This window comes from Cetorhinus maximus, chromosome 13, assembly GCF_964194155.1.
Source record: "Cetorhinus maximus chromosome 13, sCetMax3.hap1.1, whole genome shotgun sequence".
Lineage (NCBI taxonomy): Eukaryota > Metazoa > Chordata > Chondrichthyes > Lamniformes > Cetorhinidae > Cetorhinus > Cetorhinus maximus.
In genome coordinates, this window is record NC_135891.1 from 10,863,234 (window position 1) to 10,887,896 (window position 24,663).

The 24,663-nt window shown below is 43.9% G+C and overlaps 2 protein-coding genes across 5 annotated transcripts in view; one reads left to right on the forward strand and one right to left on the reverse strand.

Annotated features, from left to right (window-relative positions):
• Positions 1 to 24,663, forward strand: part of LOC144688419 (rho GTPase-activating protein 39-like) — a 551,921-nt gene that overhangs the window by 15,136 nt on the left and 512,122 nt on the right. The window lies entirely within an intron of this gene.
• Positions 14 to 22,911, reverse strand: pxmp4 (peroxisomal membrane protein 4). Of its 4 annotated transcripts, none has more exons than XM_078554909.1 (5): positions 22,791 to 22,911; positions 18,431 to 18,493; positions 16,957 to 17,155; positions 15,437 to 15,692; positions 14 to 1,820 (listed from the first exon to the last, which is right to left on the reverse strand). In XM_078554909.1, exons 1-5 carry the CDS (start codon positions 22,892 to 22,894, stop codon positions 1,624 to 1,626), a joined length of 819 nt encoding a protein of 272 aa, XP_078411035.1. In that variant the 5' UTR covers positions 22,895 to 22,911; the 3' UTR covers positions 14 to 1,623. The 4 variants fall into 4 exon arrangements, with proteins under 4 accessions (XP_078411035.1, XP_078411038.1, XP_078411036.1 ...); XM_078554912.1 differs by lacking the exon at positions 22,791 to 22,911 and adding an exon at positions 21,052 to 21,378; XM_078554910.1 differs by lacking the exon at positions 22,791 to 22,911 and adding an exon at positions 20,127 to 21,021.

A 24,663-nucleotide genomic window follows, 5' to 3' on the forward strand; every position in this document is an offset into this window, starting at 1 on the left:
AGATTCCGAAGGCTACTTTCATCAAGTTTATTAGCAAGGGTATTCATACCATCATCGCATCATCCACCAAGTACTGAAGTTGATTGGAAAATTAATACAAACAATCCAGCTTTGAAATGTACTTTTTATTAAAGATCTTTAAGTAAAAGAGTTCAAGCTGCAAGCGGATAGATTTCATTCATCTATGGAGAGTTTCACAGTTAGGTTAGGAACTCAGCCTTCAATACAAGGACATTCCTTTAAAATAGCATTTAGTAAATTAAGAACAGTTTTATTGTGTCTAACGGGCACATGTTTCGTGTTAGATAGCATTCCGAACATCTTACTTCAGGTGACCAATGCAATCATGAGCCAGCCTCAGCCGACAAGCCACCACTCATTGCCAGAAATAAGAAGCCAGGTTTACATGTGTGGAAATTGTAGTCAGGATTTTTCAGCTGGTCATGGCTGCTCCAGTTGTGGGTTTATCTGTAACTTTCTAATGGGATGGGTGGGGGGGTTGGCAGAGTGCAGGGACTCATTTAAGCCCAGCACCCTCACCCTCCAGCCCCTCTGTCTTAAATGTTTTCCCTTCCATCCCAGCCAGTGGGAGTCCAGTGACTCCACCTGGTGCAGGATGGCAAAGCAGGGGGTGTGGGGGTGGGGGGCTCGAAGCTTGACTCCTTTTCTTGTGGAACTGCCTTTGGTTGCTTAAACACACACAACCACTTGCTAATTATTTGTCAAGTTGTTAAGAACAATCTCCCAATGGCATCATTCATATCCAACAATTTTCCATAAAATTATTTAAAAATCCACCAGATTTTAAAAATATGAAGTTAGGGTGTTGGAAGCAAATTCCATAGGAAATTTCAAAAGGCAATTAGACATAGACTTGACAGGGATCAATTTTGCAGGGTTATAGGGAGAAAGCTACACTATGGGTCTAAATTGGCCAGCTCCTTCAAAGGGCCAGCACAGGGTACAATGGGCCAAAAAGCCTCCTGCTGTGCTATAAAATTCTATGATGCTTCTACGATTAATAACTGATCACAGCACCCACAAGCCACATTCACAGCTGATATAGCTCAGCGGTTCGATATCATTGCTTGCCAATAAAAACCCACTTGGCTGTTGCTAGGCTGAGCCCTTGGAAAGCATACTGCGTTATCTGGTATAAAGTTCAGCAACAGCAGCTCCAATCATCTTTCACTTTCGTACAGCCTAGCTGTCGGTTCACTGATTAAGGCAGGGTGGTGTGCACACACCACTGCAACCAAGGCAAGATATAAAAATCTTCCTCAACCTTTTGTCAGGGCGTGTAGATGTTTTATGATTTAGACAACAGCTGAGAACACAACATGGAGGGCCGTAATAGATAAGTAGGGAAAACTTGCTACAACAGTATAGGGAGCTGGTGAGACCATACTTAGAGTGATGGGACTCTCCCATGACTTTGAGGGATAAGTGTTCAGCAAAAGAAAAAGACTAGTTTACAGTCTATGTTGATGTTGTCTCATGCGTGATGTTAGGGCAAGATTCAAACCGCATAATGCTTGCAAATATTGCACATGAAGTCAGTGTTGGAAGGATGGATGGAGGCATTGGCTTTACTTGTCCTGGAGGCATTTGAATCAGTTCTCCTCAAATGTCAAAATAGCTGGATAGCAGAGACTTCTTCATTTGGGTCTGTCCAAGGTTGTTTTTTTTCCCAGGCATTGGGATCCAGCTTGTAAGCTCGGAGGCCCGATTTCTTGAAATCCAAGTTTGGGATGTCCTGTGGTGTGGGTTCCCATGCTCAGTTAGCTCTAAGGTACTGCCTTTGTTGTGCAGGAATCCTCCTGTTAGGAAATAGAGACAGTTCAACTAAGTTATATTTGTATTTGTGGGTGTTAGGATTGAGCTTTAAAGTTTACGTTTGATTTGTATTTCTGTATCTGTGTGTTAAGAAAGGTCAAATGGAGTTTTAGTTTCATTTTTAAAAGGTGACTGCATTTCTAATGAGAGTTTACGACTTAAGAAGTTGAGCAAACACAAGGGCGGAAGAATTGGGCTGTTGCCTAGCAACAGGGGCCCGGAGAGGCAGGTCCCTCCCACAGACACACACACAAAAGCTAGAAACAGCAGTTTGTTTTGGAAGCTGTTGGAGTTCAGCTGGTTTTGAAGACAGCTGCCAAGAAAGCAACCTGGAAGGGACAGATTGCCAGCCCCAAGCTAAAGAAAAACTCCAAAAATCCAGGGAAGTGGAACAGGGGAAAGCCCAAGCAGACCTTCTAGTCAAAGAAGGACAGGAACCTGGAAAATGTCCTGCTAAGTGAAGTTGAGTGAGGGGCAGAGAGAAAGGCTCCAAACCTCAGATTTAAAGAGACAAAAGTTGCAGAAAGCAGATTTAAAGCAAGAACAGTTTGCAAGAGGCAACAAGGTCCAAAGAGACAGCTGAAGGTCTGTAGCTCTTTGCTATGGGAATGTGAAGCAGTGGTAATATTGACGGCCGAGTCGGTAAGAGACAGTACATGGAAGACGGCTTCAATGCATGTGGCGACCCAGGGAAGAGGAACATCAGAAGAAGAATTTGAAACCCTGGAGGTGAACCCTGGTGGAATGTGTCTGAGAGAAAGCGTTGGTTTGGGAGAAGATTCCAAAGCGAGGTCTTGGAGAATGGAGATTGAAAACCTTCATGTGAAAGACGGAGTGCAGTGAGACTGGTTGGCTCATAGTGTAACAAGCTTCTGGGGGGAGTTGAGCAGAGATCCATGACATCTGGTTGAGGTGGAACCTGTCACTTGGTTTCAGAGTGTGCTGTGTCTGACCACAGGGTGCCTATCGGTTTACATGGATTGTGTACTTACTGTGAACATTAGAATATAGGGTGGCTTTGTAATTTCAGTTATCCTTACACATCTGTATATATCTGTAAAGGTATAGTTGTGGGTGAAGGAGTATTGTAATATAGTTCATCTTTTCTTGACAAATAAATGTTTTATTCTTTTGTTAAAAGTTCATCAGCTGACTTGTGACTCTGTTCAGTAGCTACTCTCCATGTATTTAAACAAACAAATAAAAGTTTGAATCTATCAAGTTGGATTCCACCCTGGTTCAGGCTTGTCCAGGGGTAATCCCAGCTGGGGTCACAATACATCCATGTGAGCCACATGACTGATCCAGCAAAGCCGAGCTCTGATGAGCATGCTCTCAAGGCCAGGTATGTGGCACTTGCAAGAGTTTATCTAGAGAACTGCGTACAGTTTTGGCCTCCTCATTTAAGGAGGGACATATTTGCATTGGAGGCAGTTCAGATGAGGTTCGCTAGATTGATTCCTGGGATGGAGGAGTTGTTTTGAGGAAACATTGAGCCCATAGTCGTTGAACTTTAGAAGAATGAGAGATGATCTTATTGAAACATATAAAAACTCTGAGGGGCTTGACTGGATAGATGCTGAGAGGATATTACCTCTCATGGGGGAATCTAATTTCAGAATAAGGGGGGTGTCTCATTTAAGACGGAAATGAGGAGGAATTTCATCTCAGAAGGTCTTGAATCCTTGAAATTCTCTACTCCAGAGTGCAATGGAGGCTGTGCTGTTGAAAAATTCAAGGCTGAGATAGACAGATTCTTGAACCATAGGAAAACCAAGGGTTAAGGAAAAAAGGCAAGCGAAATAGCATTGAGGCCAAGATCACATCAGTCATTAACTTACTTAATGATGGAGCAAGCTCAAGGGAGGTGACCCGCTCCTGCTCCTATTTCTTATGTTCGAAAACATGGCAAAAGACATAAATGGCTAGGCTTTGAGTGAAGGATTTTACAGGAAGTTTTATTCACGATCCCTGGTGGTATTTCCATTGTGTTATATCAACAAGTTTTCACGAGACTCCCTCACCCACCCGAGATGCAAATGAGGGAAGAATCCGGAATCAGTGACAGCCTTGGCTCACATGCTTCGCTGCCATAAGTTCGTGGGTTCAAGCCGCAGTCCAGGACTTGGGCATATGATCTCGGCGGATATCCCGGTGCAATACTGAGGAAGTGCTGTGCTGTCAGAAATGCCAACCATCAGACGAGATCTTTAACCGAGGCCACCATCTACCCCCTAAGATGGGTGTACAAGATCACCGGGAGGCGGGAGGGTGTAGTGGTATTGTCACTAGACTAGTATTGCTCTGGGGACCCAGGTTCAATTCCACCATGGCAGATGGTTGCACTTGAATTCAAAATAAAATTAAGTCTAATGGCAACCATGAAGCCTTGTCGTAAAACTCATCTGGTTCACTAATTCCCTTGAGGGAAGGAAATCTGTCGTCATTACCCGGTCTGGCCTACATGTAAGTCCAGACCCACAACGACGTGGGTGACTCTTAACTACCCTCTGAAATGGCCTATCACGTCACTCAGTTGTATCAAAATCCAGTAGAAAGTCAATAAGGAATGAAACCAGTAGGACCACCCGGTATCAGGCTAGGCGCCGGAAACGACAACAGCAAACAGCCCTGTAAAGTCCTCTGGGGCCTAGTGCAAAAATTTGAGAGTTGTCACACAGACTAGTCGAGTGACAGCCTGACAGTCATACTCATGTAATCATAACTTACAGATAATGTCCCAGCCACCAACATCACAATTCCTGGGTCCCACCGGCAGAACAGGCCCAGCAGAAGTGGCGGCACAGTGGTATACAGTCACGAGGGAGTTGCCCTGAGAGTCTTCAACATCAACTGTGAATCCCACAAAGTCTCATGGCATCAGATCAAACATGGGCAAGGAAACCTCCTGCTGATTACCATGTACCCACCCACCCACCCAACCCCTCCATCCCACCTACCCCCCCACCCCCATCAGCTGATGAATCAGTGCTCCTCCATGTTGAACACCACTTGGAGGAAGCACAGAGGGTGGCAAGGGTGCAGAATGTACTCTGGGTGGGGGACTTCAATGACCAGCACCAAGAGTGGCTCAGTAGCACAAGTACAGACTGAGCTGACCAAGTCCTAAAGGACATAACTGCTAGACTGAGTCTGCGGCAGATGATGAGGGAACAAAAAAAAGAGGGAAAAACATACTTGACCTCATCGTCACCAACCTGACTGCCGCAGGTACATCTGTCCTCCCTGACAGTATCGGTAGGAGTGACCACCACATAGTCCTTGTGTAAACGAAGTCCCATCTTCACATTGAGGATACACTCCATCGTATTGTGTGGCACTACCATGTGCTAAATGGGGTAGATTTTAAACAGATCTAGCAACTCAAGACTGGGCAACCATGAGGTGCTGTGGGCCATCAACAGCAGCAGAATGTTACCCAATCACAATCTGTAAACTCATGGCCTGGCATATCCCCGGCTCTACCATTACCATCGAGCCAGAGGATCAGCAGCCGCAGTTTTTTGCTTTTAAGCCAGTGGATCAGTCCTGGTTCAATGAAGAGTTCAGGAGGGCATGCCAGGAGCAGCACCAGGCATACCTAAAAATGAGGTGTCAACTTGATGAAGCTACAACGCAGGACTGCTTGCATGCCAGAACAGCATAAGCAGCATGCAATTGATAGAGCTAAACGATTCCACAGCCAATGGATCAGATCAAAGTTCTGCAGTCCTGCCACATCCTGTCATGAACTCATTGGAGGAGGATGCTCCACAAACATCCCCATCCTCAATGATAGGGGAGTCCAGCACATCAGTGCAAAAAATAAGGCTAAAATATTTGCAACAATCTTCAGCCAGAAGTGCCGAGCGGATGATCCATCTCAGCCTCCTCCGGAGGTCCCCAGCTTCATAGATGCCAGTCTTCAACCAATTCGATTCACTCCAAGTAATATCAAGAAACAGCTGAAGGCACTGGATACTGCAAAGGCTATGGGCCCTGACAATATTGTGGCAATGGTACTGAAGACTTTTGCTCCAGAACTTGCTGCATCCCTAGCCAAGCTGTTCCAGTACAGCTACAACACTGGCATCTACCCGGCAATGTGAAAAATTGCCCAGGTATGTCCTGTACACAAAAAGCAGGACAAATCCAACCCAGCCAATTACTGCCCCATCAGTCTACTCTCCATCATCAGTAAAGTAATGGAATGGGTCATCGACAGTGCTATCAAGCGACATGTGCTTAACAATAACCTGCTCACTGATGCTCAGTTTGGGTGCTGCCAGGGCCACTCAGCTCCTAACCTCATTACAGCCTTGGTTCAAACATGGACAAAAGAGCTGAACTCCTGAGGTGAGGCGAGGATGACTGCCCTTGACATCAAGGCAGCATTTGACTGAGTGTGGCATCAAGAAGCCCTAGCAAAACTGGAGTCAATGGGAATCAGGGGGAAAACACTCTGCCAGTTGGAGTCGTATCTAGCACAAAGGAAGATGGTTGTGGTTGTTGGAGGTCAATCATCTCAGCTCCAGGACATCACTGCAGGAGTTCCTCAGGGTAGTGTCCTAGGTCCAACATCTTCAGCTACTTCATCAATGACCTTACTTCCATCATAAGTTCAGAAGTGGGATGTTCGCTGATTATTGTACAATGTTCAGCACCAGAGCGACTCCTTAGATACTGAAGCACTCCATTGTCCAAATGCAGTAAGACCTGGACAATATCCAGGCTTGGGCTGACAAGTGGCAAGTAACATTCATCCACATAAGTTCCAGGCAATGACCATGTCCGCCAAGAGAGAATGTAATCATCACCCCTTTGACATTCAACGGCATTACCATCACTGAATCCCCCACTATCAACATCCTGGGGTTACCATTAACCAGAAACTGAACAGGACTAACCAAATAAGTACTGTGGCGACAAGAGCCACAACGAACTAGGAATCCTACGGTAAGTAACTCACCTCATGACTCCCCAAAGCCAGTCCACATCTACAAGGCACAAGTCAGGAGTGTGATGGAACACTCTCCACTTGCCCGGATGAGTGCAACCCCAACAACACTCAAGAAGCTCGACACCATCCAGGACAAAGCAGCCCGCTTGATTGGCACCACATCCACACACATTCACTTCCTCCACACCGATGCACTGTGGCAGCAGTGTGTAGCATTTACAAGATGCATTGCAGGAACTCACCAAGCCTCCTTAGACAGCACCTTCCAAAGCCATGACCACTACCATCGAGAAGGAAAAGGGCGGGGGACACATGGGAACACCACCACCTGGAAGTTCCCCTCCGAGCCACTCACCATCCTGAGTTGGAAATATATCGTTGTTCCTTCACAGTCGCTGGGTCAAAATCCTGGAACTCCCTCCCTAACAGCACTGTGGGTGTACCTACACCACATGGACTGCAACAGTTGAAGAAGACAGCTCACCACCACCTTCTCAGGGGCAATTAGGGATGGGCAATAAATGCTGGCCTAGTACCCATGAATTAATAAAAAAACTATTTGGAAGAGAGCAGGGAAGTTCTGCTGCTATCTTGGCCAACAACAATTTCTCTCCCTATGCTTGACACAAAAAAGATGCTTGCATTATCATGACACTATGTTCCAAATGTGCCTCAAAATGTTTTGTCGATAACACAATTTCTCAGAAGATGCAAACATCAGGCCATTTCATTTACTGAACCACTGAACTGGGTTTAAAATTCAGGAAATTTTAAATCTCCACTGCTGAATCCCACGTGCCCTCAAAAATATCTCAAACTTAGGGAAAAGAAGTTTCTTGTTCCTATTCTGTCCACACGGCAAAAATCTACACATGCTGATCCAGGTCACTGTAGTGACCAGGAGAAGAAAGCCTGGCTGATTTTTCTCCTCTATAACCCAAAGGAGCCCAAGTCAACATCAGTACAAGTCAAGGATTGCACCTACGGCCTTCCCGATGTGTGGCTGGGTAAATTCAGTCATATCAGAGAACTGCTTAGAATTTTCAAAAAAAAAAATCATGAACATTTGATTTTTAAATTTGTAAGAAATTTGGAAGTTTAGGAAATTTACTCAAGACTGTCCCCCATGCCATTTAACTAAAACTGTACCTTGAAATTGAGAGCAATTATCCCAGTGTATAAATTGAAATTCAATCTCATCATTATCCATAATTGTTCTCTTGCTCCTTAATTGCTACTTTTTTGCTAAAACACAGCAAAAAGTGTTGCATCTAACCCAATACTTTCTTTTAATGTGTCATAACAAGATTTGCATTTATATCGCACTTTTCACGACCACCAGATGTCTCAAGGCGCTTTACAGCCAATTAAATACTTCTTGAAGTGTAGCCACTCTTCTAATATCAGGAAATGCGACAGCCAATTTGTGCACAAGAAGCTCCCACAGACCTGATAATGACTAGATTACCTATTTTTTGTGATGTTGATTGAGGGTTAAGTATTGACCACGACACCAGAGAGTACTCTCCTGCTCGTCTTCAAAATAGTGCTGAAATCTTTTACATCCACCAGTGCAGGAAGGTGGGGCTTCGGTTTAATGTCTCATCCAAAGGATGGCACCTCCAACAGTACAGCACTGCCTCAGTACTGCAATGGAGTATCAGCCTTGACTTTGTTTTGGTGCTCAAGTACTGGAATGGTTGTCTCAAAATTTTCTGGGTAATGCACAGGTGGGAACTGCAACCTGGTCAACCTTCTGACCTCATGGGCTGCAACCAGTTTGGAATACGTTGCAGACAGCTCTTCTGGTTAATGAGTCTTATCCCTTCCAAATGCAAAGCAAAATTTCTCTTGCCAATTTAACAGAGAGGATCTCATGCGCCCCTAACTGACCTATCATGTTTAATGAAGCTGAGAAACGACACCTCAACTGCTTCTTCTTCTTCAGTTCTCTACCTAAAGGCAGGTCTGAACCACAGCGCCATGACGTCCAACACGGACAGGGCAAGGAGGCAGGCCCCAAATCCACCCCAGCCGGAATGGGGGATCAGACACCATGCTGTTGGCACCAATTCGATCAACAAAACTCAGCAGGGATGGGGCATTGAGGATCATCGTTCTTTTTGAAAGCAAGTCTCCTTGGTTCCCTTTCCCTGCCCATTACCGCCCCCCCCACCCGCCAAAACAAGGCTACCATTGCCAGAGTCAGAGCCTGCAAAATGCACACCCAATCCGATCAACACGCCGACTGAGCCAAGTGGCCCCCCTTGGGGGTCCGAGTTGCTGTGGCAACATACACTTTTACATGCATGTTGTAGTCTGGAGCAATTGATGGTGATGGGAGAGGCTCCAGCTTTCTTTCCATCACGTGGCTGACCAGGAATCTCCCCTGCTCTTACCGCCTGCCATTGGAGCATCTTGGAAGGATTTGCAGGTCAATACTCAACCTTCTTCCATGTTCCGAACACACCTTCCTTCACCATCAGGTCCCGAGGTGGAACTCGAACCCAGAGCTTCTGGCTCAGAGGCAGGGATGTTACCCATTGCACCACAAGACTTCTTACCGCAACTGTCCTGTTATCGAAAATATGCCTTCCTGAAACATTTCCACACAGATCCCTGCTTTTTATTTTTCACCTTCTTACTTTTGTCATTAAAGTGATCTCTTTACTAATGAGTATTCCTTATGACCCCCCTCAACCGCCAGAGTTGACCAATAAAGCTACTGCATTTTCATCAAACTTTGGCATTAATATAGTGCCTTTCAAAAACACCGGATGTCTCAAAGTGCTTTGCAGTCAAAGTACCTTTTGAAATGTAGTTGCTGCTGTAATGTAGGACATGCAGTAGCCAATTTTATGCATGCAAGCTCCCACAAACAACAATATTGCAATGGCCAGATGATTTTTTTTTGCAATGGTTGGTTGTGGGATACATATTGGCTAGGACAAAGGAGAAAACTCCCCTGGTGTTCTTCAAAATAGTGCAATGGGATCTTTTACGTCCACGTGAGAGGGCCTCGCTTTAACATCTCATATGAAACAAGTTGCCTTTAACAAATAAGAAGGTTCTCATTTTAACATTTTGTACAATTAACATCTCATGTGAAACAATTTGCCTTTAACAAATAAGAAGGTTCTCATTTTAACTTTTTGTACAACAGGAATTAAAAGATGCTTTCCACATCGTTTGGAAGACACATAGAATAACAAAATCGGAGCTTGATACTAGGGCAGGAGAGATTTGATTTGAAATATCAGAAATCCTGCAACTTTGTTTAATTACATCTCTGGTTAACCTACATGCATGCACACTGTACTTAGAACATTTGCTAGATTGAAGGACGTCTCCAGCACCCTGCTCTTAAACCCCACCCTGCCTCCACCATGGTATGTGCAGCCCTATGGCTATTGCACCCAGTCTTACATTTTGGGTACAACTGGTTGTTGAAATGGACATCATCCTGCGTCCGCCAGTTACACAAACAAAAAGCTGACTATAACTGTAACAGAGCTAGAGCAGATGCCAACTGCGCCATCTTGATCATACCATGACTGAGATGAGCAAACTCAGCCGGGAATGGGGCATTGAGGGTCATCGTTCTTTTTGAAAGCAAGTCTCCTTGGTTCCCTTTCCCTGCCCATTACCGCCCCCTGCCAAAACAAGGCTACCATTGCCAGAGTCAGAGCCTGCAAAATGCACACCCAAAAAGCAATAACTATCCACCCTGCAAATAAACCAACACCGCTAATCCGTTAGTCAAAAACAGAAGAAAAATTTGCCAGTTTCGTTTGCAATAATAATCTGTATTAAATATTAGGAGCAGCAATAGCAAACAGTAGTCTGATAGGAAGAAAATCAATTAACAAAAACAGTTTCCATTGTTACAACAGGCTTGGTGTTTAAGCCATCCCTTGGTGACATGTATACGCAGTTTATGGTACAATACCTTGGAACAACTCAGTTTTAAGACTTAAAATTAAAATATATGGATGTGAACCACACCAAACGTTTTAATTTGTGGCTTTCAATTACATGTACAATAATAGTAGCTGGAACTGACACTTTTCCCTGAATTTGCACAAATGTGACAGAATCTTAATGTTTCGACCTACACTAATTTACCTTTCAGTCTTATTTTTTAAAGGGAAACTCTAGTACTCAAGTATGTGGTGGGACCCAGACTCTGTGACACCAGGAAGCACTCAGAGCTTGGAAAAAACTGGAGCGAGTCAGGCCAAGAGCTCACTAGGAGCAGTGAGGTTGCAAACATGCATCTGGCAAAAATACCTCTTAAGTTTAAAACCTAGCTGGAGGACCTTTGCGTGATTCAGGAAAGAATATACCCAAAGGAACAGAATTAAGTCATTTCTACAACTAGACGGGTTGTGTCAGCTGACTGGTTATATGTTTGCTATCTCTCTGTATTTCCACAAAACAGCAGTTAACTTGACAGGTTATTTTCAGCCAATCAAAAATCCAGGCTGGATGAAAAATGATGGACGACGTACCCACCTTATAGGAACAGAAGTCAGCCACTTAGCCCCTCGATCTTGGTCTGTCATTCAATTAGATCAGCCTAATCTGCAACATAGCTCTTTGCCCCATTTCCCTTAATATCTATCAATCTCAAATTTAAGCTTAACAATCAATTTCGTATTAATTGCCGTTTGCAGAAGAGAGTTCTAAACTTCTACTACCCTTGGTGTGTAGAAGTGCTTCCTAATTTCATCCCCGAAAGGTCTGGCTCTAATTCTTAGGCTATGCCCTCTAGTCCTCAACTCTCCATCTGGCAGAAATAGTTTCTTTTATCTGCCCTGTTCTCTTTAGTATCTTGAAAACTTCAATCAAAATCACCCCTTAACCTTCTAAATTCCAGTGAATACAACCCTAATTTGTGAAATTATTGGGACTGAAAGTTGGTAAATCCCTTCTACCTAATGGTCTGCATCCCAGAGTGCCGAAAGAGGTGTCTATAGAAATAGTGGATGCATTGGAGGTCATCTTCCAAAATTCTATAGATTCTGCAACGGTTCCAGCAGATTGGAAGGTAGCAAATGTAACCCCACTATTTGAGAAAGGAGGGAGAGAGACAATGGGAAACTACAGACCTGTTAGCCTAACATCAGTAGTAGGGAAACATAACAAAGGGTGTAATAACTGGACACTTAGAAAATAATGGTAGGATTGCACAGTCAACATGGATTTATGAAAGGGAAATCATGTTTGACAAACCTGTTGGGAGTTTTTTGAGCTTGCAACTAGCAGAATAGATAAGGGGGAACCAGTGGATGTGGCGTATTTGGATTTTCAGAAGGCTTTCGATAAGCTCCTACACAAGAGGTTAGTAAGCAAAATTAGAGCAGATGGGATTGGGGGTAATATAATGGATTGAGAATTAGTTAGTGGACAGAAAACAGGGAGACAGTTCATTCTCAGGTTGGGAGGCTGTACCTAGTGGGATTCCACAAATATTGGTGCCTGGGCCCCAGCTATTCATAATCTATATCAATGATCTGGATATGGGGACCAAATGTAATATTCCCAAGTTTGCTGATGACACAAAACTAGGTGGGAATGAGAGTTGTGAGGAGGATGCAAAGAGGCTTCAAGGGGATTTACACAGGCTAAGTGAGTGGGCAAGAACATGGGAGAAGGAATATAATGTGGAAAAATATTTTGGTAGGAAAAACAGAAATGTGGAGTATTTCTTAAATGGAGAGAGATTGGGAAGTATTGATGTCCAACAGGAATTGCTCATGAGTCACTGAAAACAGGAGTTTAGACACCTTATTGCAATGGAGCCTTGGTGAGACCGCACCTAGAGTACTGTGTACAGTTTTTGTCTCCTTACCTAAGAAAGGATATACTTGCCACACAAAGAGTGCAATGAAGGTTCACCAGACTAATTCCTGGGATGGCGGGGTTGTCCAATAAAGAGGGATTGAGGAGACAGGGCCTGTATTCACTGAAGTTTAAAAGAATGAGAAGTGATCTCATTGAAACATACCAAATTCTTACAGGGTTCAACAAGGTAGATGCAGGATGTTTCCCCTGGCTGGGGGTGGGTGGGGGGTCTAGAACCAGGGAACACAGTCTCAGAATAAGATGTAGGCCTTTCAGGACTGCGACAAGGAAGAATTTCTTCACTCAGAGTGGTGAATCTTTGGAATTCTCTACCCCTAAGGGCTATGGAGGCTCAGTCATTGAGTATGTTCTAGACAGAAGTCAATATATTTCTAGATATTAAAGCATCTAGGGATATGGAAATAGTGCAGGATAATGGCATTGAGGTATATCATCAGCCATGATCTTATTGAATGGTGGAACAGGCTCAAGGGGCCAAATGGCCTACTCCTACTCTTATTTCCTATGCTCCTATTTAAATCTCTCCTCATTTTCACTGTCTCCAAATATCATTCTGGTAAATCTGTGCTGCACTCTCCAAAGCCAGCACATCTTTCCTAAGGTGTGGTGCCCCAACTGTGATCTTCCAAAGTTCTCTTGATTCAGAAACCATTCCTTTCATTAGAAGATTGGGCATGTCACTCTGTCATTTAAGGTGAGAGAGAGAAACCAGAGAATTACAGAACAGTTATTGTTGGAAAATTGCTAGAGTCTATGATTAAGGAGAGGGTGACCGAACACCGTGAACATTTTCAGTTGATCTGAGAGAGCCAGCATGGAGTTGTAAAGGGTAGGTCATGCCAGACAAATCGGATCTAATTTTTTTTAAGTGACTAAAGCAGTGGACACAGCATTTGATAAAGTTGATCATGAGATACTGTTATTTAAAGCTGAGGCTCAAAAAATTGAAGGCCAATTATTGATCTGGCTGGGTAATGGACTGAGAAGCAGGAGACAGAGATAATAGGCAAGATGTGACTAGTAGTGTCCTGCAAGGATCTGTGTTGGGGCCTCAACTATACACTCACTATATTCTTAAATGATTAGGTAATTGGATTGAAAGCCACATATCCAAATATGCCAATGACACAAAGATAGATAGCCCTGCAAGCAGCATAGATGGAAGCATAAAATTACATAGAAATATTATGGGCAAAACTGTGACAAATGTGATGTTATCCACTTTGGACCTAAACAGGATAAAACAGGGAACTTTCTAAATGGTGCAAAGCTAGTAACAGTGGAGGTGCAAAAAGACTTAGAGATCCAGGTACAGCAACAACTAATTTATACAGTACCTTTAATGTATAAAACGTTTTTAGGCACTTCCATCACAAAACAAATTATGACACCGAGCCACATAAGGAGATATTAGAAATAAAAACAGGAAATGCTGGATAAAGCTCAGCAGATTTGACAACTCTGTTTCCTCTCTCCACAGGTGATGTCGGATCTGCTGAGTTTTCCCCACATTTTCTGTTTTTATTTCAGATTTCCATGCATCCACGATATTTTGCTTTTACCTAAGGAGATATTAGGGTTAGGTGACCAAAAATTTGCTCAAAGAAGCAGGTTGTTAAGGACTGTCTTCAAGGACAAAAGTGAAGTAGAGAGGTATAGTGAGGGTATTCCAGAGCTTGAGGCCTAGGCAACTGAAAGCACAACCACCAATGGTGCAGTGATTAAAACTGGGGAAGCTTCAAGAGGCCAGAATTAGAGGAGCGCAAATATCTTGGAACGTTCTGGGGCTGGCAAAGATTACAGAGATAGGGAGGGGGCGAGGCCATGGAGGGACTTGGAAACAAGGATGAGAATTTTAAAATCAAGACATTGCCGGAACAGGAGTCAACGCAGGTCAGCAAACACAGGAGTGATTCGGGAATGGGACTTGGTGCGAGTTAGGACACAGATAGCAGAGTTTTGGATGACCTCAAGTTTACAATGGATAATTAAAACTTCATCAACAAGCACAAAACATAATGAAAAAGGTTAATAGAATGCTGGCTTTTGTATCTAAAGGACGAGAATACAAGGAGGTAGAAGTTATGCTACATTTATAAAAAAATCCCTCATTAGATCACAATGACTAATCCTCTCACCAGTAATCAATTTTACCTTGCTACAAATATCTCCCAAAGAGATGGACAGGTTTCTCCCCTATAAATGTTAAAAGGCTCAGCTAGATTAAGCAAACCAGCTCCAGAATTCTAGCAGCAAGTACCTGGGTCCAATGAAGTTGTTCCACATTCTTCCCCCCCACCCCTTAAACTTGTCAGCCTCTGATAAGCCCAAGTATTCCAAGATGAATTTGGAGATAAACCGAGTTCAAAATAAGCCCATCTGATCCATCAATCATCGTAATTAGTGTTGACTGATTCGTAAAGCAGCGCTAATGGCAGTCAAGATGTAGAACCTAAGCCACAGCTCCTGTTCACAATAGCAGCAGAGAGTTGGAATACCCCAGCAGATTAGTAACCATCTTAAATCGAGGACAAGGGAAGTTCACCATGCTCGGTTCACTTTTTGAAGAATAAATTCTATTCACAAAAACACACAGAATTACTCCTTCCGACGTCACAGCTATATCTCTTCTGACTGTCAGCATGTAGTCAAACCACATCTAATGTTAAATTAATTACAGTAAATGGCATCTTCAGGACAGAAGAGAAAATTAATGAAAACATTATCCTGCTAAAAAGTGAGTTTTGTCTAAACAAAACCCTACTCATTTACCAGTGCTCTTTTTATTATAAATGAGAAAGTCCGATATATCGTGCCAGACATTGCTGTCTTCGTAGAGGTAGGTCATGGAAGATTGGAGCGATGGTTGCAGCGTGTGTGGATGGTGCTCAAACAGCCACATGACAACACCCCACACCAACATGGCGAACAGCGGGAAAGGGTCTCGCTTTGTCTCAGGAAAGTAACCTTTTTCGACGGCCAGTCGTGAAAGAGCAAAGAGAATTCGCGACAACAAGTACATGTTTATCTGAGGGAAAACAGAAGTTAAAGAAACAGAAATAAAGTTAGATAACAATGGCTATCAAAAGGAGGATATTTTACAATAGGTATGGGGGAGGGGGCCCTTGGATTAAACTGCCATTTTGGCAACCAAGGAAGCAATTTAATTTTGAGTGGAATACAAAGATGCTACTGAAATCATACCTCCCAGCCAGCAACATTTAACTAAGCTTCTAAAATCTCATCCAACATATCCAAATGCACCTAGACAAGAGTCTACTGAATTGTCCCAAAATGGCTCAAATGTTTTACAACTACTCCCTCTCCTCCATCCACGACACACTGCCATTCTTTCTTACTAATTCACCATTTCCCTAATATTCCCTTCTCCCCTGAAAGTGCTGGTTCCTGTTAAGGTGTAGATCCAGCAAGGGTCCCAATCATAACAGCTGTCCTGTCCAAAATGGGAAGTCAATGGGAACAGAACCAAGCTCAGGTGTGAGTTCTGCCAATGGCTACACTCACCAACTAGGTTAACAAATAAACACCACCCCTCACTATTGAAGGTTATACCAGAAGCCACGGCAGCGAAAGTCTGTCAGGAAAGGAGAAATGGAACGGTTGGAAGGTGTGTAAAATCAAGTATCCAACTCATGGATTCACAGAGACTTTCAGGCAGTGACCCAAGGGTTGCAGCTTGAGATACCATGAAATTGTCCAACTAGTGTAATAGTCCTCAGTCCTTTTACATCACATCTTACCAGCAACCCAATATATTAAAAAAAAGCAAGACTTATCAACCCTAATGGCAGCACTGGTTAAACCATTAAGACAGACTTGCATTTATATAGCACCTTTCACGACCTCAGGACGTCCCAAAGCACATTACACCCAATGAAGTAATTTTTTGAAATGTAGTCTCTGTTGCAACAAGGAAACATGGCAGATAATTTTCATACAAAAGCTCCATAAATAGTAATGAGATAATGATCAGATAATCCAATTTTAATGATGCTGGTTGAGGGACAAATATTGGCCAGGATATTAATTTTACATACACGTATTAAAATATACCCCTGTTTGCTTAAACATTCAGACATAACTGGCCAATTGGATGAGATCTCACAACTGGAAGAACCCAGCAGCACAAGACACCACCTTTAGGAAAAGGAAGGCAATGCAGAGGCTCATACCGCCACGTGCCAAATTCCAAAGCAAAGCTGCCAAGAGGCTCAGGCACAGGCCCTCCCCCCACCTCACTTCCACAGACACAGATTTTCTTTCCCTTTTACCTGGCTCTTGACGGGATTGTTGTCTCCAAACACAAACCAAGCCCCCACACAAGCTGCGAAGAACGAGTGGAACTGTGCTTTCTCACCCTGCAGCCATTGCTGTGCTCCCAGCAGTCCCTTGTACAGGAAGACGAATATGGCCAGGTTTCGGGAATGAGTGAATGTAGCTTGTGCGATGGCTTTCAGTTTATCTAATAGACTGAACACGTAAGAACAAACATTAGCGTTATTTCTAACATTTTCTGTCCTTACCCAGCTCCCCAAACGCTCAGTTTACCTCATTTCCTGCATCCTAATTCAATCCTATCCTATGTCTAAGCCACTCTTCAGTTGACTGCTTCACTAATGGTCTGGACCGACTCTTGCCCTGAATTTCCTACTCCCTGTGGGTTGTAGCATTGGTGTTGTACCTCAGAATTGAATGGCAAACACTCCCCACCCATCCCATGGGGACTAGTAGACAAAAACATATTGCTTGTAACTGCTGCAGTCTATGAATGCCTCACAGTCACCAGTCCATCATGAAGAATCTTAAGACAGTTTACATTTAAAACAGAAAACAAAGAACCGGTCACTAGCAACGTTCCATCTAAATTGTTTTTTGTTATGAGCAGTCTATTTGTTTAAGCTCATGGGACCTTTAAATTTTTTTCTGTGATAACTTAAAGAAGCTGACTTGTGCTCAGCCTGCTGAGGAACAGCCAGGATGCTGCACAGCCACAAAACATAGAGGGAACTCTCTGCCGAAGGGCCATGGAGGCTCGAAACGTTGACTGATTTCTTCTCCGCCGATGCTGCCAGACTTGCTGAGTTTTTCCAGGTAATTCTGTTTTTGTTTTGTTTATAGAGGGAACAGTGGTCACTAGTGTGCAGGACGCAGCCTGTGCCTGCACGGGACTAGTGTGCAGAGCAGCTTCAACATTTACAGTCAACATTGAGGATCGGGCGGAGTTACATGCACCGGAATGAAATAAAAAGAAAAATTTGCATTTATATAGTGTCTTTCATGACCACATAACATCCCAGAGCCCCTTTTGAAGTGTAGTCACTGTCATTACATAGGAAACACAGCAGCCAATTTACACAAAGCAGGCTTCCATAAACAGCAGTGTGATGTTGATTGAGGGATAATTATTGGTCAGAACATCAATGTTAAATCCCCTGCTCTTCTTCAAAATAGTGCCATGTGGTTTTATTTTAACATGTCACCTGAAAGACTGAGAGTAACAATCCTGTACTGAACTGGGAGTGCTAGCCTTGATTTTTGTGCTCAAGTCCTGGAGTTAGACTTGAACCCAGAATCTTCTGACTCAGAGGGGGAGAGAGTGCTACCATGGCTGACACTGAAAATAAATTACTTTTTTTTTTGAGAGAAATCAAATTCCTGAATCACTGGCAATTTTAGCTTTCCAACTGAAATAGACAAAGCAACAATAACGACAACATATAAAGATAGCTCGAAAGTAGCCCTTACCTTCCACTTCTGAACAGGAATGTCATCACTAGAGCATGTGGGGCTCGGATTTTGGCTCCATACCTTAAAAAAAAAATTGCACATAACTCATAATATGCACATAAAAGTGACAGGATCTGAAAACCAATGTGAAGCTTTTATCATGAAGGTAATCTTCGCTGTAACACTCATTTGTCAAGAATGCATTTATACAAAGTACTCATTGTACAGGGTCAATTCTCATCTATCGTCCTCCAAAATAACATCACTTACTACGATGTCAGAGGCCCCTAATTTCTTCACAATGAATTGTTGTCTATATCCAGAATTATAGGGCCATCTCTTCCCCTGCCACACCATCCAGGAGACCCTCTGATTGAAGTCAGCCCTAATCTCGGGACAACCAGCTCACCTGGAACGTCCATATGGCACAGGTAATTAACAACCAGGAAACGGAAAGGGACAAGAAATAAAACAAGCCAACGCCACAACCCATTTGCTCAAAGCAAAAACAAACAGATAAAACAAAATCCTAAAATGGAAGTGGTGTCTCACAGACATGGCAAGTTTCTTACGTTTGAGAGAGCTACTTAAAACGTCATTATATTATTAACAAAAAGGCTCGCTCTCTCTCACTCTCACACACACACACACACACACACACACACACACACACACACAGTGGTTGGGCAAGTTTAAAAATAAAATTCATTCTGAACAATCAGATCTTAACATTTTTTTATTTAGGTGGATTGAAAATTGAAATTCGGGCTTCCAGCTGTCTCCTCTGCCCACTTTTACCTGTTAGACAATTGTCAGTCATGTTGGCACCAGACTAAGGGGGAATAAAAGAAAAGGGTATTGGCTTGGGAGAGAGAGGATGATGTTAGGGCAGAGGGAAACATTGAATAGTAAATAATATCTACAGTTCCTGTTAGTGAGCTCCAATTTCTTTATAACTAGTGTGATTAATCTCCAAAGCCATCTCACTAGGGATAGAACTCCTGCACATCCAGGTTTCAGTTCTGTCATTTAATGGCATAATGGGCAATGCAAAATTGTTCTATTGCATTTGCTTAAACTGTACAATAATGTTACAGAATATATTAACCTTTAGAACTTGGGTCACTTTTGGAGAGCTCACCTTGAGCTGCCGGACACTAGCTTCAACAGTTTGGGGTTACAAATCACCCATGAAAGAAAGACTTGCATTTATATAGCATCTTTAATGACTCAAGGACATCCCACAGTCAATGAAGTACATTTGAAACATGGTCCTGATTGTAATGGAGGATACACAGCAGCAAATTCCCACAAACAGCAATATAAGAATGTCCAGATAATCGGTTTTTTTTGTGATGATGGTTTAGGGATAAATACTGGCCAGGGCAGCAGGGAGAGCTCGCCTGCTCTTGTTCAAAATAGTACCACGGAATCTTTTATGTCCACCTGAGAGGGTAGAATGGGTCAGAGATTAACATCGTATCTGAAAGAAAGCATCTCAAACACTGCAGCACACCCACAGTACTGCATTGGCAGTGTCAGCCTAGATTGTGTGTGCAAGTCTCTCGAGTACTACCAACTTGAGCCACAGTTGAAACTGGTTAAACTGAATTCATTAATTTAGAAGCTTATTACTACCTTAAAATATAAGGGCATAAAGGAAAATCTCCCACAAAATATGGTACCATATACTAGAAAAAAAGTAATTACTAACACCATAAGTTCTTGCAGCTTCCATTGTGTCCCACTCCCTCTGCTATCTGAACATGGAAGGTCAATCCAGCAAAATTGCAGCTGCTGAGGAGATTTATCTCAGATTAGTGCACATTCTTCGGCAGCTTTATAGAGTTCTGCCCCTCCATTGTCCCACAGTCAAATTCTACCTTACAATAAATAACCTCTCAAGAGACTGTTAATCCACCTACTATTCCCATGACAACCCAACTACCAATGAATAAGAAAGCAGAGTTCAACCATTTAATCAGAAATAATCCTTCCAAAACACTGCCACATTTAACAAAACAATTTAAACTTGATTTATGAACAAAAATACAGCCTGCTCCCTCAATGGCAAAACAAGTTTATCCAGCAAGTCATACAGTCCAAACACACCGGGCACATGGTGTGTTTGACCGTCAGATGATGTTAAGCTAGTAGGGGCACAAGCAATACGAACAAACCTAGGTTGTGTATCCCTATCAGCCATCTAGTTCACATACTCTGGAATTCTCACCTTTAAAACCTCTTCGCCACCTCCATATCCTCTCATATAAGTCATCCATGCATGGTTATCCTTCCTAATATCTTCTCAGTACACATTTTAGTCTAATGCATCAGCTGTGGCTCGGTGGGTAACACTCTAGTCTCGAAATCACACAATTCCAGGTTCAAGACCCACTTCAGGGCTTGAGCATATAAAATCAAGGCTGACGCCCCCAGTGCGGGACTGAGGGAATGCTGCAATGTTGGAGGTGCCATCTTTCAGATGAGACATTAAATGGACCCAGGCTCCATGTGGCCTGTCAGGTGGAAGTAAAAGATCCCGTGGCACTATTTCCACGAAGAGCAGAGGAGTTCTACCTGGTACCCTAGCTGATGTTTATTCTTCAAACAACATCACTAAAAAAAAATTAGATTACCTGGACACTGCTGCTTGTGGGATCTTGCTGTGAACAAATATTAATCCTCAACCAGCATCACCAGAACAACCGATTATCTGGACATGATCACACTGCAGCTTGTGGGATCTTGCTTTGCACAAATATTAATCCTCAATCAGCATCACCAGAACAACCGATTATCTGGACATGATCACACTGCAGCTTGTGGGATCTTGCTTTGCACAAATATTAATCCTCAATCAGCATCACCAGAACAACCGATTATCTGGACATGATCACACTGCAGCTTGTGGGATCTTGCTTTGCACAAATATTAATCCTCAATCAGCATCACTAGAACAACCGATTATCTGACCGTGATCACACTGCAGCTTGTAGGATCTTGCTGTGCACAAATATTAATCCTCCATCAGCATCACGAGAGCAACAGATTATCCAGACATGATCGCGCTGCTGCCTGTGGGATCTTGCTGTGAACAAATATTAATCGTCAATCAGCATCACCAGAACAACCGATTATCTGGACATGATCACACTGCAGCTTGTGGGATCTTGCTTTGCACAAATATTAATCCTCAATCAGCATCACTAGAACAACCGATTATCTGGACATGATCACACTGCAGCTTGTGGGATCTTGCTTTGCACAAATATTAATCCTCAATCAGCATCACTAGAACAACCGATTATCTGACCGTGATCACACTGCAGCTTGTAGGATCTTGCTGTGCACAAATGTTAATCCTCCATCAGCATCACGAGAGCAACAGATTATCCAGACATGATCGCGCTGCTGCTTGTGGGATCTTGCTGCGCACAAATATTAATCCTCCATCAGCATCACTAGAGCAACAGATTATCCGGGCACGATCACGCTGCTGCTTGCGGGATCTTGCTGCGCACAAATATTAATCCTCCATCAGCATCACTAGAGCAACAGATTATCCGGGCACGATCGCGCTGCTGCTGCTTGCGGGATCTTGCTGCGCTCAAATATTAATCCTCCATCAGCATCACTAGAGCAACAGATTATCCGGGCACGATCGCGCTGCTGCTGCTTGCGGGATCTTGCTGCGCACAAATATTAATCCTCCATCAGCATCACTAGAGCAACAGATTATCCGGGCACGATCGCGCTGCTGCTTGTGGGATCTTGCTGCGCTCAAATATTAATCCTCCATCAGCATCACTAGAGCAACAGATTATCCGGGCACGATCGCGCTGCTGCTGCTTGCGGGATCTTGCTGCGCACAAATATTAATCCTCCATCAGCATCACTAGAGCAACAGATTATCCGGGCACGATCACGCTGCTACTTGTGGGATCTTGCTGCGCACAAATCGGCTGCCCCCTTCCTGCATTATAACTGCATGGTGACTATACTTCAAAAACCGCTCTGACACGTTCAGCGGTTGTGAGAAGCGCTATATCAATGCAAGTCTTTCTCTTCTAATGACATTATAGGAGGGGGGAGGGGGGGGAGGGGAGGGGGGGTATCTGAGGACAGTAATAAACCAGCTCCACCCATCACTGACCCCCCCCCCCCCCCCCCGTCCCTCAGTCCCCGGGGAGGTGGGGGAGGGGGAGGGGGGGGAGTGGAATGCGGCAGATTTGCCCTCAGTTCTGAAGCAGAGTCATATGGATTCGAAACGTTATCTCTGTCTTTCTCTCCACAGGTGCTGTCAGAACCGCTGAGCTTTTCCAGCTATTTTTGTTTTTTGCCCTCCCCTTGGCCTCTCCGGCCTCTCCGCACTCACACGGCCCCGTTGCGGAATCCCTTGACGGCCGCCAAGGCCGCGTGCAGCCGGTGCTCCCGCAGCAGCCGGTTCACCGCCCGCAGCAGCTCAACCTCACGCCCCATCGCTAGGCGGACCGCCAACAGCGACGGACCGGAAATCAGTCCGATCCCCAACTCCTTCCCCACCCACTTCCGGCTGGAGGGAGCTGAGCAGCCCCGAATAAAGGTTCCTAGCCCCGCACCGCTTCACTACCAGGTCGCTCCGGGGGAGTTCCCGCCCAGCCCAGGCATCAAAAAAAAGGACTGATTTTCGGGACGTTGCCGGAAAAGAACTGGGAAGAAAATTTATAACATTTTTTACGCACTTGATGTTCGTTAGCTGTTTAAAAAAAAAAGAAAGGGAGGTGCAGAGGGGGACAAGAATCCTCCAGTTGGGCCATGATGGGTGTGGGAAGGCTGGTTGCCATGGGGATGGACCTGGCAGAAGCGTGGGTAATTAGTCAGGAAACTTGTGCTGACATCTCCCCAGATTAGGGGGTGGGAAATGCAGTTCAGTCCTTATTTCCCAGTTTTTACCGGTGTTCCATTTTAAGGTATAGAAGGCCAGTTTGAACCAGTATTCTTATTTCCCAGTTTTAACTGTGTTTCTCCCCCCACCCCCCTCCCTCCTCCTTTCTGCCTCCATAGAGGTGGCAATCCTATTGCCTCTTGCAGTCACGAGTCATATAGAGTCGCTAATAGGGCGACCAGATGTCCCCGTTGTACTGCGACAGTCCCAGCTCATTAAATGTCCTGGTGTCCATGACGATTTCCTAAAAGTAGTTCAAATGCCCTGGTTTTCACCTTTTCCCTTTTATGTCAAATATCAACTGGACTGGGGGTGGGTGGTGGTGGTGGTGGTGGAAGGAGAAAATCTGTGAAATTTTGTCCTTTGTCCTGTAAACATCTACCACCTCGCATTGCATTGCATGCAGCAGACCTATAACACCCCCACAAACTTGACATCTCCAAAGGAGTTGTCAGTACCTTTTTGGTGCCATAAGGCTCCATTGCTGATGACACTTTTTAAACGATCTATAGAATAACGTTGCCAACTCTGGCTGGTGACTTCCCACCTCCTGCTGCCCCCCCTGCCCCACCCCTGCCCAGACTCCTGCCATTGGTCGCCCAACTAGTCAACCATCATGAACCACACATTCCCATGGTTTTTCAATGTATCCCAGTTTTGACTTTTGAAAATCTGACCACCCTAATCATTGCAGCACACAAGGAGGCTTTTCAGCCCATTAAGTCCATGCTGGCTCTCTATAGAGCACTTCAGTCAGTCCCATTCCCCCACTCTTACCCACAGCCCTGCAAGTTTATTTCCATCAAGTGTCTATCCAATTTCCTTTTGAAATCATTGATCATCCCTGCTTCCACCACCCTTGTAGGCAGCGAGTTTCAGGCCATTACCACTCACTGCGTAAAAAAAGTTCTTCCTCACATCCCCCTGTATCTCATGCATCATAGTCTTGAATTTGTCCCCCCTTGTGCTTGTACCATCAGCTAATGAATTGCATGTCTTGTTTTAAAGTATATTTATTTTGTCACAATTTGGTTGTTTAGGTTATGATAAATTTTAAGTCTGTTTTCGATTTGTGATTATCTATATTTATTATCTGACTGTTATCACATTTCAATTTGTGTTGTGTGGAAATTGGCTATCATATTTCCCGACATTACAACAGTGTCTATTCTTGGAACATTCCAAGGTCACGAAGAATGCTACATAAATGCAAGTCTTTCTTATTATTTTTTTGCTGATGAATCTGCCAGCATATGAACATACATATGAATTAGGAGCAGGAGTAGGCCACTCAGCCCCTCAAACCTGCTCCACCATTCAATAA

Coding starts and splice junctions, on each gene's coding strand:
- pxmp4 (XM_078554909.1), bottom strand. CDS start 22,894: ATGGGGCGTGAGGTTGAGCTGCTGCGGGCGGTGAACCGGCTGCTGCGG. Junction 17,156..18,430: donor TTCCTGTTCAGAAGTGGAAG/GTAAGGGCTACT, acceptor TTACGTGTTCAG/TCTATTAGATAAACTGAAAG. Junction 1,821..15,436: donor TTATAATAAAAAGAGCACTG/GTAAATGAGTAG, acceptor ATTTCCTAACAG/GAGGATTCCTGCACAACAAA.